General features: G+C 52.8%; 1 protein-coding gene across 11 annotated transcripts in view; it reads right to left on the bottom strand.

Moving 5' to 3' along the window:
- MEGF6 (multiple EGF like domains 6) overlaps nucleotides 1–15523 on the bottom strand; it is a 35331-nt gene that overhangs the window by 11864 nt on the left and 7944 nt on the right. For 7 of the 11 annotated variants that reach the window (XM_048967881.1, XM_048967891.1, XM_048967888.1 and 4 more), the window contains 5 exons: nucleotides 5736–5858; nucleotides 2043–2168; nucleotides 1839–1961; nucleotides 1595–1717; nucleotides 109–246 (listed from right to left, as the gene is read on the bottom strand). In XM_048967881.1, the coding sequence (XP_048823838.1) occupies nucleotides 109–246; nucleotides 1595–1717; nucleotides 1839–1961; nucleotides 2043–2168; nucleotides 5736–5858 (633 nt within the window). Of the gene's footprint in view, nucleotides 1–108; nucleotides 247–1594; nucleotides 1718–1838; nucleotides 1962–2042; nucleotides 2169–5735; nucleotides 5859–9512; nucleotides 9781–9811; nucleotides 10822–15523 lie in introns of those variants that run through there. The other 4 variants (XM_048967883.1, XM_048967882.1, XM_048967887.1 and 1 more) reach the window with 4 other exon arrangements.

Genomic DNA, 15523 nt, shown 5'->3' with positions numbered 1-15523 from the left:
CATTGCTCCATGATAGCCTCATGGTGTATGTGCACACAGCAGCTGACACATGAGGGTCTTCGTGGCTTGGGATAGATTTGTGAAAACAAGGAACAAGCCTCGCCTTACCAGTGCAGGTCCTGTGGTCATCCTGCAGCCGATAGCCTGAGTTGCAGGTGCAGATGGGGCCAGTGCTGCTGTGGTGGCACAAATGGGAGCAGCCACCATTGCCACTCTCACAGCTGTTCACAATCTCCATTTCTATCCCTGCAGAAGGAATTCCATCAGCATCCAGTGCCACGGCACCAACTCCTTACGTGTGCTTTTGGTACACGGCCCTGCTGAGCAGAGCTGTGCTGTGCTGCAGGGAAGGGATGGGAATAGACTGGGCTGGAAAGGACTGTACAGAAATAACCCTGTGGAGCCCCTCGGGGACAGGCTCATGGTCAAGCTGAGATGAACCAGACTGCAGACAGAGCTGCTCCCATTCCTGACGAGCTGCAGGATGTGCTGCCAACCAGAGTTGGCTCAGCCTTCCCAGCACAGAGCTGTTTGGATGCCAGCTGGGAATGGGAGCAGCTGAGTGCTGCAAACATCCAGATGCCTGCAGCTAGGAAAGGCAGTGACTGACATGGCTGAATGGAGGAGGCAAGCATCAATAGCAGCCATGTGTCTTCATAGCTTGGCAAAGTTCTTGTAAACCCCAGCCTAGCTAATGAAGCTTCTTTAGGCTCAAGTACCATGGGGCTCTGAGTCACTCTCGAACCTCAGAAAAATAGCTGCCGCCTACAGGAACATTCTTGAGGTTTTGGTGCATTCAGGCCCAAGAAAGATGAAAGAAGAGGAGCTCAGTGCTCCCCAGTGGGTCTGTGCATGTAGAAAACAAAGACTGTGCCACAGCAGAAAGCTAACTTCCAGATCTCAGAACACGAATCTTTTCTCCTTCCCTGCTCACGTGTGGTCAGCCAGGGCACAGCAGGGAACAAACCTGCAAGAAGCGTGTGCTCATCCAAGAACACCAATCAGGCATCTACACGCAAAAGTGGATGCTACTGAAACTGAGCTACAGGATTTTGTTCAGCAGAACATGCAGTGTGGGATCAACCATGCCCTTAGGAAGAGAGGTGCCAGCAGTGCTTTGGCTCCTGAACAGCACACAGCTCTTTGCATTGCTCTGAACTACTTTGCTTCAGGCCGTCTCTGCTGATGTGCTTTGGCTGAACATATGGCAATCTGGCTCACTCTTGCATTCAATTGTGTTTATTTCTCTTCCTGATGGGAGCAGATGTGATCACATCATTAGCTCAATTCCTCCTTCAGTTACACATCTACAGCTGACCAAACTCATCCAATGCAGTCCCCGGGAGTTGGACTTGGCCCATTTGGAACCAAACAGCTCCAAGTAAACCATCTAAACCTGTGCAATGGTAACTTTAAAGATGAGGATGAGTCCTGTTGGTGGGAGAAGCCAACAGCTCTGACCACGGCCCATGGAGCTCTGTGACTCGGTCCACTCTCAGCAAGCTGTACCAAGTGCTCCTTATCAGCAGGACCCCCAACACTCCTTTTTCCCCCATTCTGACCCACAGACCCCCCATCCCACCGCGGTACTTACGGTAGCACTGCCTGCTGTCTGCTCCCAGCTCATAGCCCGGGTTGCAGGCACACATGAAGGAGCCGTGGGTGTTCAGGCAGCGGTGTGCACACATGGCCAGGCCGGCCAAGCACTCATCCACATCTACAAATGGGAAAAGCCAGAAGAGCAGCAGCCTTGAAACAGTGTTGACGGCACATCCTTCAGCATCACCCCATCAATTCCCAAAGCAGTGGCAACGCTGCTTGGCCCTGCAGGAGCTCACCTTGGCAGGCTCTGCCATCGGGTCCCAGCCGGTATCCAGGATGGCACTCGCAGCGCGCCGCTCCTCGGACATCGCGGCAGAGCTGCATGCAGCCCCCATTCCTCTCAGCACAGGGGCTCCACACTGGGGTCAAAAGAAGCAGAAATGACCCACAGAGCTCCACACGTAGGGCTGCCATCCCTCCCCCCACTGCCCAGCACTCACAGGCGCAGCGCCGGCCGTCCTCCTGCAGCCGGTGCAGCCGGCGGCAGCGGCACTGGTGCTGGTTGGCTGTCAGCTGCACGCAGTCGTGCTCGCAGCCACCGTTGTTCACTGCACACGAGTTCAGTGCTAGTTCGGGGGTGGGAAAGCACAAAAAAACATTATCCGAAAGCACCATCAGAGGGTTTGAAGTCATAAAGCTATTTAAGTTGTCGAGGTGGGCTAACGGCAGATCGTTGCTACGGCAGCGCCGAAATCTCATAGCTTTGCTCAGATGGTGCAAATGCAGTGCCACAGCTAATGCCACTTAATTGCTGCTCAGAGAGCTGCACTCAGGCATGCTCCAATTTTATTGTCACAAAATAACATGGAAAATTAGGTTCCTGGCGCCGAGCCATGCAAAAGACAGCAATTACACAGGGCGAGGCCAGCAGGCACCATCGTTTCTTCTGGGAGCGTTCAAGAGGAAGGGATTTCAAGCACCCTCCTGCTTGTCCCTGCTTTGACCTGGTGTGACACGTCCCATCCTGTGAGCCTGCTGCAGAAGCAGCGAGCTGGGTGCACTTGCTCAGGGATGCTCTGTAGGAAGGGGGCTGGGCTCCCTGCCTGCAGCACTGCTGGGGGGCCTTGTGCAATGCACTCTCCTACCCAGAGGATTTCACACAGGCAGAAAACAGAGGGTTTGCTTAGGTTACAGCCGAGGACACATCCCAAAGCCAAAGGCGTGGAGTATCTTTTTCTTTCCCCTCCCCTCCTCTTTAGGAGCTCACTATGATTAATTAGCTTTAAAATAGCTCAGACTGCTCTGTGGGATAAGCACCCAAAGGGTGAAGTGCAGCTGGAGATGGGCATATCTTGCTGCCATAAGTGCTGCAAGCAAGGAGCAGCAGCTTTGTGGCACTCAGAGCGCAGCACCAGCATCTGTACAGAACTGCACTGCGCCCTCCCAGCTCTGCTCTGTCTCACACTGTGGACAGGGCAGCCACCTGGTTTCTGTCACCAAAGAGGTTCCTGCACTTCTGACCCATTCTTTGCACTGCAGGAGGATCCCAAGTCCTGACTGAGAAATCCTATAAGGAAGCTGAGGGTTCCACAGCAAAGCCAGGTCCCTGCAGAGGAACACTGCTGGCACTGATGGCTCCTGCACCACTGCAGCCTGTGTCCGATGGCAACCATCGCCCACAAGGATCAGCTCCATTAACAAGCAGGCATTTGGGGGAATAAATATGACTTCATGGGGTCAAAACGCTGCCATACACAGCACAGGGCTGAGGTGAGAATTATCAGTCTGTGCTGCTTCACTGACATTGTTTCCTTTAATTTATTTGGATGGAGACAGCAGAAGTATCTGAGGTGACTGCAGAGCTATAGGGCAGGGATGGGTGGTCATCAAACATTTCTGCTATATTTAAGTGTTTAATAATGTACATTTTAAAACATCCATAAATCATGGAGCTGTGCTTGGAGTGCTTTTATTAAAATAAAAAAGGAAGAAAAACAACACTGAAGCTTGCCAAAATATTCCTCCTTATGGGAAAAATGCCTGGCCGATCTACAACCAGCCAACGCATCTTACATCTAAAATAACCTCCCAGGATGCAGTGATCCCATGAATTTGCAGTCTGAATAACTGCCATCTCTGCATGCTTTTGGAATTTTCAGAGTGGAAGAACCCAAAGTTCAGATCCTTCTCCACAACACGACTTAAGCAGAAGATGCTGATGGAGATGCTGTAAGGTCGGACGCTGCAGGCTCTCCAACTTAGACATAAAAACACCATTTCCTTTGGGTTGCCTTCAGCAATGTGTTCTTAGAGCCCAGTGACCCTATGGGAGCCTCGTGCTCCTGGCTTGCAGACAGTGGGAGCCCATGTGCTCCACGTGGCACTGTGGGCAATAGGAGCAGCAGCGCAGCCCTGCCAGCACACTCTGCTGTACGTGGCACTCGGGGACGAGCAGAGAGCAGTGCAGTGCACAGGCCAGGGCTTTGGTTTTGCTGCAAGAGGAACAAATCCCATTCCAGAGCAGGAACACCGAGGCACAACAAACAAAACGCACTAACAGCACTTTGGGTGCTGTTCCATGTGCTCGGGGTCTCCCAGCCGGCTCTTGGCACAGCACAGCCCGCAGCCCTTGTTCTAATTACTGCTCCTTTTCTTTCTTTGTTTACAGAACCACTCTAAAAATATTTCCATTCCCAGATGCTTTTCCTAGCTCAGCTTTTCTGCGCCGCCGCTGCCAAACCCAGTGTCATCCTGAGCATCGTGCAGCCTTTGGCAATTAGAGCTCAGACAGATTTTCTGCAGATGAGGTTTCATCGTCTGCAAGCAGAGCACAGTGGCTGGCCCTGCAGGACCTGCACTCGGGACATTGGGTGGCACAGGAGTGCACACAGCAGACGGATGCACCCAGAGCTCTGCTGCTCCGCCGTGGGATCCCCACGTTCCCATCTGCACCACCTTTCCATCCCAGTGGGATCCCATCACGTAGACCAAGCCCACACACACCCTTATGGCACGACAAAAACCTCTGCTAAATGCGAGATCTCTTCGTTCTTCACTCTCAATACAAAGAGGGCTCCGCCATGTAATCCCAACCCGATTTATTCCAACCTCAGACAATTTCCAGAGCCACGCTGTGTTAATGCAGACCATCTCCCCCTTCTGCCGGCCAACACAAGCAACAGGCTCAGATTAAACTCTTTGCTTTGGCCCTGTAGTCCCTCCCCCAACTCTGGAACCTCGGAGAAGGCCCAAAGATGTCAACTCGCTGCCTCCTGCCATGTGGTTCTGATAAAGAGGGGTGATCTCAGGACGTCCAATGGCTCTTTTTGCTCCATTTCACTTTCAGGCTCTGTTTTCCTGTTCTCCTTTCTGTACTCAAATCATCAGAGATTCACTCTAACAGAACAACAAAGGCAATGCAGGACCTCGCACTGCAGAGCTGTGGACAACCAAAGCTGCTGAGCAGACCCTTAAGAACCCACTTTTAGAGGTGCCTGGGCAACTTCTGAAAGACTGTGCTGCTTCACCCCCTGCGTTGTGCCTTGCTTTACTGTCTGCAGCACCAACTAAAAGGGGCCAGGCACGAGCCAGCCCTGCAGCCACCCCAGCACTGCACTGAACATCATGCAGGGAAACAACTGCTGATCCACAGCCCTCTTCCGAGCTTTTACAGGAAAAAGATGTTTACTTCCATCCCTTGACACCACTGCCCTAATGGGCCAGCACCGAGCTGTGCTGACAGCAGGGCATGAACACACATAGATGTGTATTGCTATCACAGAAGTGTCAGGAACAAAAACCATCAGTGTTCAGTGCAGCTCTGCTGGTCCAAAGGAGCCATGCCAGCATCAAGTCCAATCCCAACCCACCCCACCACGTCCACCAGGCTCCATCCCCAGGTGCTACATGGAGCATCTCCATGGTTGGAATCTCCACCACCTCCCAAGGCAGCTGTTCCAAAGCTTCTCCACTCCTTTGGAGAAGAAATGTTTCCTTATATCCAACCTGAGCTTCCCCTGGAGCAACTAATGGCCGTTCCCTCTCATCCTATCACTGCTATCTGTGAACGGGGCCGTGATGCAAGAGTACAAGCCAACATCAACCACTTCATGTACAACAGCACACACTTTCAGGTATGAGGAGGGCTGTGAAGAAGTAGGCATTCCCAAGGAACACAAAAACCTTTGACTTACCAATGCAGGTTCTGCCATCTGTGTGCAGGCGAAAGCCCGGCTTGCACTCACAGTAATAGGATCCAAAGGTGTTCACACATCTGTGCTGGCAGCCCCCGTTGTGAACCTGGCACTCATCAACATCTGCAGAAGAAAAAAAGAACGTCAGAGAAGTGGGCATGAGAGTATCTGAAGTCAGAATTATTTATCCTCTGCTGAGTGGCTCCAGATTCGAAGAACGAATGCATCAGGAACAGCGCTGCTATTTCCATCAAGTTTAAGCAGCCAAGTGATTTAAGAGATTTCAAGGACAAGCATGCAATCAGAGAAAAATGCATCTTGTTTGTCAATCAGTGTAAACCATCCTTCCTCTTGCTCAACTTCCAACAGTCCCTTTTCCTAGGTGGAGGCACACCACCGTAATGCCAGGGCAGCCATGAGCACTGCTGCAGTACTTTCCAAGAGCCATCTGCCCTCAAGGCTGTGGGTTCAGCAGTGTTTTGCATTCCCTCTCTGTCTGTTGAAGGTAGATCCATCCATCTGGACCACAAATGGATGGTCTGCCTGTGACCCGAATGGTGAGAGCCACTGCTGAATATGAAGGGCTGGAGGGAGGGGGACAGATGCAAAGTGAATGGGGAGCTGCAGAGGCAGCATGTAAGGACTGGTGTCCAAAGGTGAGAATCCCAACCACAGTTCCCAGCCCCTCCAACACGATCCAATGGAGCTCCTACTGTTCAGCCCATGTGCCCTTGAACAAAAGGCCATCCCTGTGCCAGAAAATCCTTCTGCCAAACCCCAACCAAATTTTCACAACTCTTACATTGCCTTTAATACTAGGAGCTGGGCAGAAACGTAAATCTCACCGGAGATCCAATATGTGATGGAAAGAGTCAAAGAATCAGCACAAGAGGAGAAACCCTGCACGCATGGAGGGTGTGCAAGGTGCAGGCACTGGAGCTGTGCAGGTTGGTGTTCACCCTATTGCGGACCAACCTCCTCCATTCTGAGTTGGCTCAAGACCACAAAGCCTGAGGTCTGGGTAAGTGAGGTGGAATAACAAAGTTCTCTGGTCTGAATTTCAGGGAACGTTCTACCACTTCCCTTCAACTCTAACCCGAAACCAGAAGGCGATGGCGCTGGGTCCAACGGGGACAGGATCTGTGCACCCCCGTGGGCCACGCCGCATTGGCACAAGGCACTGGGAGCACAGCAATGGCAGCGCTCCACTCCACGCAATGCGGTTCATGACGCACCAAGGCGATTTTCCTATTGGAGAACTGACAAAATCTGGTTGGAATTAGCGTGCCAAGGAAGGGAAGTGAGAAGCACGCAGACTTCTCTCCTGAGCGGGCAGCAAGCAGCCCTGCCAGGAGCACAGCGCAGTGCCAACCAGCACTGGTAGGGCAGCAGCACGGCCAAAACGCCCCAAAGCAGTGCCAAAACCAAACACAGCGAGTGCTGGAAGCAGAACTTGGCACGGGGTTAGGAAAGCCCCTGTCTGTGTAAGGTTATGGGAGCTCTCCACACCGACACGGGTGCAGTGGAGCAGCAGCATCGATGCTCTCAGCAGTGTCCCCCAATGGGATTCACTCCTCCCGACCCCACAGAGTTGCTGTGGGACAGCAGGGGAAGGGCAGAGTGCAGGGGTTGTGATGCTGCACAGCCCAACCGCACACAGCTCCCTGGTGGGGCAGCACAGAGATTGATCCTGAACAGCAGCTCTGTGTTAGGGGAAGGAAAGCAGCAACAGCAGCTCTGCAGATTACAGAGCATTTTGTTCAGGGGCAGTTTATCTCCTGTGAGAGGCTGAGGAGGAGGAGAGGAATCCCAGCTGCAGGCAGCGGCAGCCGATACACTGCAAGGGTTTGCTCTCCAGCTAACCAGGCTGTAACCCCTGCAGCAATTAGCCTGATTACTGAGCCAGGCTGCAGGGAAATGGTTAATTAAAATCCACCAAGATGAGCCCGTGTGGGATTCAGCTACTTTATCTTTTCAGTACCAGTTCATTAGAGCTGCTTTCAGCAGTTTCACCAAGCGGTGAGGATGGAAGGAGACAACCCAACCACACCGGGGTGCTCAGCAACGGGACACAGCCTGGTGCCAGGCTGCAGGGGATGGGAAAAAAAACCCAAACCTGAGCTCCACAGGGTTGTTCCAAGCCTGCTGGACTTCCACAGCAGCTGCTCCTACAGAGAACGGAGGTGCTTATAGCTCTTATCCACACACAACCCCTGCACCAACCTCAGCAGCAGAAGTTTCCAAGAGCATTTCAGGAACGGATGCTCTGACAGTCGGATGCAGTGCAGAGGGACCAGCAACTACCTTGCCTCCAGCACTGCCTTTGTCCTCACCTCACCTCCTTTTGCCTTCAAGCACAGCTCTCCCTTACAAGCCTTGCTCACGTTTCAGTCTCCTGATGGTGCCGATAATTGTGCATGACTCAGGGTGGAACAGAGATGCACGTAACAACAAGCCAGCTGCCGGCTCCCAACTTGCCACTGCAGTCATCTGCTCCAACCCTTCTTCTCAGCTTCACTTTATCCCACTTCTCCGCCATTAGGATAGAACACAACCCCACGCATGGGCTGTGCGAGCAGCACGTGGCAGGGAACACAGGCAGCACAGCAAACCATGGTGCCCAAACCATGAGGCACTGCCCAAGGCACTCACACCTGCTGCAAGCAACAGAACTAAAGGAGAGCACACAGCTGGGCTGGGTCATAGCATCACAGAGGGAACAGGGGCCTCCAGGTGCAATGATTTCACACAGGACCCCAGCAGAGAGTAATGATCTCTCCTTTACAGGTTGGCTGGAGGAGGACATAACCCACAGCACTGCAATTAGCCACTCAACACGAATGCAGGGATCCAGCAGAGCGCTGTGTACACAGAACAGATTTTAAAGCACTCGAGACTCCAATTATGTGTGCACCACCATTACACAAAGCACCTCTTCATTCCCTGTTTGCACAAGGAGGCTGCCCACGAGATGCCCCTGCAGCAGCTCATTGGGCTCATTGGGCTCACTTTGCTTTTGGGGTTGGAAATTTGTGCCCCAGGCAAAGCTTGGACACCTTGGACAAGCCACTCGAGTTAATGCAGCCAGGGATGGAAACTCCAGCTGCAGTGTGAACTCTGTGATTCTGTGGTCTGGTCTCCAAGCAATAACAACTCCACATTTCCTGAGCTCTTTCACATCTCACACGTGTACAGATAATGCTTTTATGTTCAACAGCAGGGGCCATTCGTTTATTGGGATCATCTCACAATAAGACAACGCATTCCTTGATACCTGCACTACTCACAAGCACCAAAAGCCCTCAACAGACTTCACACACTCTCCACTTTTTCCAACATCTTTAGGCAGCCTCAACCCCTGCCTGCTGCTAAGCCAGCTGAACACACAGGGATGAGGAGACAGATACATGAGAGCTTACAGAAATGATTCCTTACCCAATATCCCCCCCCGATCATTACACAAATACTCAACTTTCCAGCGTGCCAAACCAAGCCACGTAACTGCACAGCAACTGATAGAAACTCTCAGTTCTCCCCCCCCCCCAGAAATCACTTCTCAGAATAAATCTGCCACATAAGACTCACAGTCTTATCTACATCCAAGCTGCTACACGAGCATGGTCAGATGTGCAGTAGTTCAGTGGGATGCAAACTCAACTGCTGCCAGCCCAAGGTCCCACCTTGGGGCTCAGCTACCGAGCCCCAGAGCAGCACCCAGCCCCCCACCACCAGCCCCAGGGCTGCACTACCCCCCCCCGGGCTGAGCCCAGCACCTACCTGGTCGCATCTCGGCGTGGCCAATGCTGGACCCCCCGCGCCCCAGGTAACAAGGATAGCAGCTCCTCCATTGGTAACGGTAGTGATTGCCGGCAGCACCGGGGATGCCACCCAAAAAACCGAAGCACCACAGCAGCATCCGAAAGTGTTCCTGCCTCATGCTGGGAAGTCAAAGAGGTAAAACGGAAAGACCAAAAAAAAAAAAACCCGAAACGACTGTTCACAGTGCGGTCCTGCAGCAAGTAAGGGGAGGAATGGGAGGGCTGCAGGAGCCAAAAAAAAAAAAAAAGGAAAAATACCAACAAAAATCCCACAAAGGCGCAGCGAGCGGGCGGGGCTCCGTGCGGGGCTGGACGCGGGGCGCTCCGCCGCCCCCCGCAGGTGAGGGCAGCTCCGGGAAGCGCCGCCCCTCGCCCCGCACCGCCAGCAGCGGCCGGGACACCGCATTCCTCCGAAGGAAGGATTGGCGAGGAGCCGGAGCGGGGGCTCGTAGCGGCGGAGCGGCTCAGGAGGCTGCCTGCATGGACGGACGGACGGAGAAATGGACGTGGGTGCTCAGCACGCAGCCCAGGTGCCGGCAATCCAGCCCAGCTGACATCAGCGCCTGTCCAACCGCTACGCTGCAGCCCCCGCCCGAGTGCCGCCGTTGCCCCCCGGCCCAGGTGCCCGCTGTAAGGCAATCAGCCCCAACCGCCGCACCTCCCTCTAACGACACGCACCTGGTGAGGCTGCAAGTGCAAAGCTTCCCTGTGCCTTCCTTACAGCTAAAAAGTCTCCAGTGACAAAGCTAAGCTCAGCTAAGGAGCAACCCTATGGAGAAATCCACACCGTTTCCATAATGCAAATCCTAGGATTTCATTTTACCTTTTTCATTAAGCAAGAAGTAAGAACAGCTCGTTGCATTTTCCAGAGGCGAGCTCAAAAGGCTCATTTTGCTTCTGGGATGGTTTGAAACAATGAGCTCGTGGGGCTGAGCCAGGGGGGAGAGCGGGGCTGCTGCTTTTAGAAGTCTTCTTTGGCTGTAGTAAAATTCCAAATTAAAACTTGTGGTTGTGGCTGCAATGAATAGCATTCCACAGAAAGTCCTGAAGCACGGAGAGGAGCTGAATCCAGAAAGCAAAGCGTTGGGGGCTGCTGGGAAGGACTCCAGCCACGAGCACCCCAACCCATGGACCCACATAGGGGCAGCTCCCAGCACAGCACAGAGCACCCAGTGACAACCAGCAACCCAGATGTCACAGTTTGCTGTTGCTGCCCCGACCCCCTCCTCAGGAGGGCCCCTACCAGCCCTGCTGCAGTGGGCAGCGCCGACACTTTTCCTGTAAATGCTTCTGGTGGTGCTGACGTGCAGCAATGCCATAAAGCTATGAAAAATGCTTTGGGCAGACTCGCTTGTGCCAGCAGTGTTATGAGGATGCTGTCTATACAAAATGATCCTGGCTTGGAATGCGGCTCCATGGCTGCAAACACAAACCAGAGAGCCCTTCCCCCACTCCAGGACCTGGGAACCCCTCCTGGCCGAGCACAGCTCCCCACACAGACCCCACTCAGATCCCACTGACAGAAATGCCATTGGAGCCGCTGCTGCTCAACAAATGATGTGACAAACTCGTTCCATCCCATATTTCCTTATGCTGCTATTAGAAAAGTCATGCAAGGCTTTGCTGAATGGCTCCGTGTGCAGCACATGTATCGAGAGCACTTCAGGCTTGAGCAGAAACTTATGACATAAGTTTTGCTTGGCCAGGTCTGAGCCAGCCCCAGCTTCCTCCTCACCTAATTTACTGTGGCTGATGAAGTACGATGGGGTGGTTTGGATATGGCAGCACACTGCCAGCAGCAGCAGGTCGTGCTGGCTTCCTGGCTGGGGGACCAGCAGCACCAAAGGGGTTCCGTATGCAGTGCCTGGGCCACTCCTATGGAATTCCATTCTGATCCAGTCTTGGCATTACTGAATTCTGCAAGAACCCAAACAACTGAAGCTGTACAGCTGAAGATGTGGCACTTTGTAGTTCAACATGCTAAGGGCTGAGGTTCCTGAAGTTCATTCCATACTCAGACATGGGTCAATGAACTCGGGTTCTGAACTCATTCAGAACCACCCGGACCCCAAACCGAATTTCTTCTGACTGTGAAAAGGAAACAGCCAAAGTGAGAACATGAAAGCAATCCAGAAACCCCCACAGCAAGTCAGGAACAGTGAAGGCAAAAGAATAAAGCTTGGGGTGTTGGCCCAGGGTGAGAAATGACTTTATGCTGCTGCAAACCTGAGCTCCTGTCCCCAGGATGGGACTTCAGTTTTGGCTAATGGTGCTGGCTAATGGATGTAGGAAAGGCTGTTGCAGCCTGCAAGTCCATATTGGAAATGCATAGCAGCAGCTCAAGGAGGTGGCACAGAGGTAGAACCTCTAAGATTGGTGTGAAACAGAAATCCGGTTTGTTTCCCTTATAAAAGAAAACAAGCAAACTAAATAAACCGTACAGCCATCACCCACCCAAACCACTTCGGATGGCTCTTCTGCTCCAGAGAAATTTAGGAATACAGAAGTGCTTGAGCAGTTCTATCTGCAGCCACAGCCAACAGAGCAGCGATGCTCTACGGGCACCTGAATCAGCAGAGAACTCGGATCACACCAAATATGCTCACTGCAGCTCAGCTTCAAACCCAGTGAACACAGAGGGGAAGCTGGTGCCACCCAGGGACTCCGTGCTGGCATTAAGTGAGCTCATCAATCAGCTCCCAGACGGGCACGGGAGCTAATTGGCTCCTTTCCTGGTAGCATGAGCAGAGAAGCCCAGGACGGAATAAATCCACAGAGGATTTGCTTTCTAAATATAATACTGCCAGCTCAGAAGTGAAAACAGAGCGCAGAGCCAAAGGCTGCTGGTGCTTTGTGGGTCGGAGCAAGGGGGCCCTGCGCCTCCGAGACGCCACGTGTGGACGCCTCCATCCGTCACTGCACCCAGTGAGAGCAGCAGGCTCTGCACAGCCCATCCCCACCTCGGCTTTGGTCGAGCACCACCAGCACCCCTGCTAAGGAAGTCCCGGTGGGGCCTCCCCCAAAGACAAAAGGGGGGAACAAAGGGCTGTTTGTTTCCACCCAAATCCCGACGCCCTCCATCAGACGAGGAGCAAATCCCATAATCCCCACCCGGGGACTTCGGGGGAAACCAAAAATATCTCAGCTTGGAGAAGATAAGGGCAGAGCTGTTTGGTTCACACATCTCCGCTGTGGGACGGAGCCAGGAAATACTTTTCAGTTATTTTCAACAAAACATGACGAATGCATCAAATTGGCAAGAAAGGGACATTCTTCTACTGAGTTTCCTGATGTCCAAACCAGTATCCACAACAATGGCTCTTTCCCAGTTTGTCAGTAAGTTTTGTTAATGGTTTGGAATTCTTTTGGACTTCTGCTAAGCCAACCAACGCTGAAATAAGTGAGAAGGCCACCAGGAAGACACAACGGTCCCAAATGGCAGCAGGAATGCTCAGTTCTGTGATAGGAATGCACAGGCTTTGGATTTCTGCTCTGCAGGACAGCATTGGCTTGAGCAGTGGGAGCTGATAAGTCTATGGTGTGCAGCTGGCATTTAGTAACACAAATCCCATTCGGTGTTTGACAGACATGGGCTGCACCTTCTCTTTCACCCTTGCCTGAAAACAGGAGATTTAATGTAAAAGATGGGAATGATGTGATGCTATCAGCACCTAAGGGGAAGTCATCTCTTGGAGCAACACAAGACACGGCCCCAGGAGATTCAGGGCATCACCCTGAAAACTTCACTTGCATCCACACCAGGCTTTCCCTCTTTCACACATCCAAGGGTGCAGCAGAGCAAGAACAGCTCCAGAGGACACCAAATGAACCAAGAGCATCCCACAGGTCTATGGCAAAACAGCAGCTCTGGGTACACCACAACCCTTCCCTAGGGAATATCAGCAAATAATCACTGTGTTCACCATTAAAAGGAACGTTCTTCTCAGCAGAGAGGGAACCCCACAGCACTGCTTTGTCACAGCAGCCCACTGTTTCCACGTAGAATGGCAAACAGTGCATTGTGGAGGTAATGCAAGCAGTACACGTGTGAGTGTGCACATACCTGGCACTGTGCAACAAAAATGAAACACTTCTAACAGCGGGCAAGAAGCAGGACTAAGCACGTGGTAATGTAAGTAGCAGTAATTTAAGCAGAAGACAATTAGTAAATTCATTTCATATGATGGGATAGAAAACAAGCCACTATTTAACATGACAGATGTTGCCGCTGAGCTCCTACCCCCTCTGTCACCTTCAGTCAGCATCATCATTTGGAAGCTCATTTCTGGGAAATAACGAAGCAGTGCAGCGGGGTCAGGGAGCAGCAGTGTCCCTGCATGGACACACAGCCCTGCCCAGACTTCTCTTCTGACCAACCCAGCACTCTCACCCCAAAGCCCATATGGGAGCTCTTAGCAAGCTGGAGATGCTTTGCATCCAAGCATTTTCACACCTCCTCGACAGACACGAGAGCTGCTTTAATTATTCCCACAAACCAGGCTGTGTGTGCAGCTCATCAGCCAGCTGCATGGCTACAACAACAGCCCCCACTGTCAGCTCCCTGCAGGGCAGAGTGGGGACAGCCTGTGCTGGGATGGAGCCCAGATCCAGAGCAGCACCAGGACCTGCACCAACATTTGGCCATCTTTTATTTTCCAGTTACAGCCCACGATGAAGCCGGGGTTAGGAAATGCTGCGTTTCAGTCTGATGTGTGAAATATATGGGGAGATTGCAAAGAGATGTAGCAGCTGCTGGCAAACCCCTGACGTTTGGCACTAAGCAAGGTGCTCCACGCATGTATTTGTACTAGAGAAGCTGCACTTCTTGCCCTGCAGACAAGCATTTCCTTCTCAAAAGGACAAGAAAAATGGAGACAATACCATTGTAAAGCGTTGCTCTGGATGGAGGAGTAACGAGTTGCCAGCAGCTTCAGCCATACCGTGTTCTCTACATTTCCTCCTGCTACCGCGCACAGATCTCGTGTTCGTTGCGCTCGCCCGGCACTGATGGAGCTCCGTGCTCCCATCTGCTCCCCGCATGGCCGCGGTCTGCCGAGGGGACATCGCGGGGACATCGCGGGGACACGGCCGGGACACCGCCGCCCTCTGCCGGCTGCGGAAGGGTAAATCCTACAACGAAAACTTCGCGTCGGGTCGTAAGGATGGAAGCGATCGCCGGCTGGCAGCAGAGCTGGAGAAGGGGATCGTGGAGAACCGCCATTGAACTCCCTCTTCTAATGTAGACCTGAGAAGTCATTCACGCAGTTGCCACTGGCTCGGCACAATATAAAGTCACTGAGTATAAAGTCACTGAACTCAAGACACAAAGATCACTGAGTTCAACTCCAACCCCCCCCACCGTGCCCCCTGCCCACACTGGGATGGTGACCCCCCACCTCCCTGTGCCAAAGCATCACCCCTCCACTGGAGAAGAAACTGCTCCTCGTTTTCAACCCAAACCTCCCCTGGTGCCACACGAGGCCCTTGCCTTCATCTGTCCTCTACCCTACAGGAAGCTCTGTACCCACAGCTCTTTGTAACTGCTGTCCCACCAGCAGGAGCCAACAAACTCCTGCTAACAGCTGCCTCCATCCATGCAAAGGATGGAAAAGCCCTGTGCAAAGGCACTGTGCCCTCTGCTACCTATCAGCCAGCACAAAGAGTTGCCATGCTGGGTGCTGCCTTCCTGCTCCCCAAGGACTCAAGGCTTGTCTGATTAGCCTGTAATTAATCACTTTCATACTCTTCACCATCAACAAACTGTGCTGACATGCCTGTCTGGGCTCAGCACTCCCTGGCTGCTTCTGAAACATCAGGCCATGCTTTAAACCAACTGGGGAGTGACTCCATCCGTTAAAGTCCTTCCTGTTTCCATCAAAGAGCTGGCAGCACTCACACGGACAGCCCTGCTGGGAGCAGCTCACGGCCGCCAGCACGGGCAGAGGCTGCCAGGTGACACGTGCAGCAATC

The sequence above is a fragment of the Lagopus muta genome, chromosome 21, assembly GCF_023343835.1.
Source record: "Lagopus muta isolate bLagMut1 chromosome 21, bLagMut1 primary, whole genome shotgun sequence".
NCBI classification, from domain to species: Eukaryota; Metazoa; Chordata; class Aves; order Galliformes; family Phasianidae; genus Lagopus; species Lagopus muta.
Note: the sequence above shows the minus strand (reverse complement) of the source record. Positions and strands in the feature narration are given on the sequence as shown.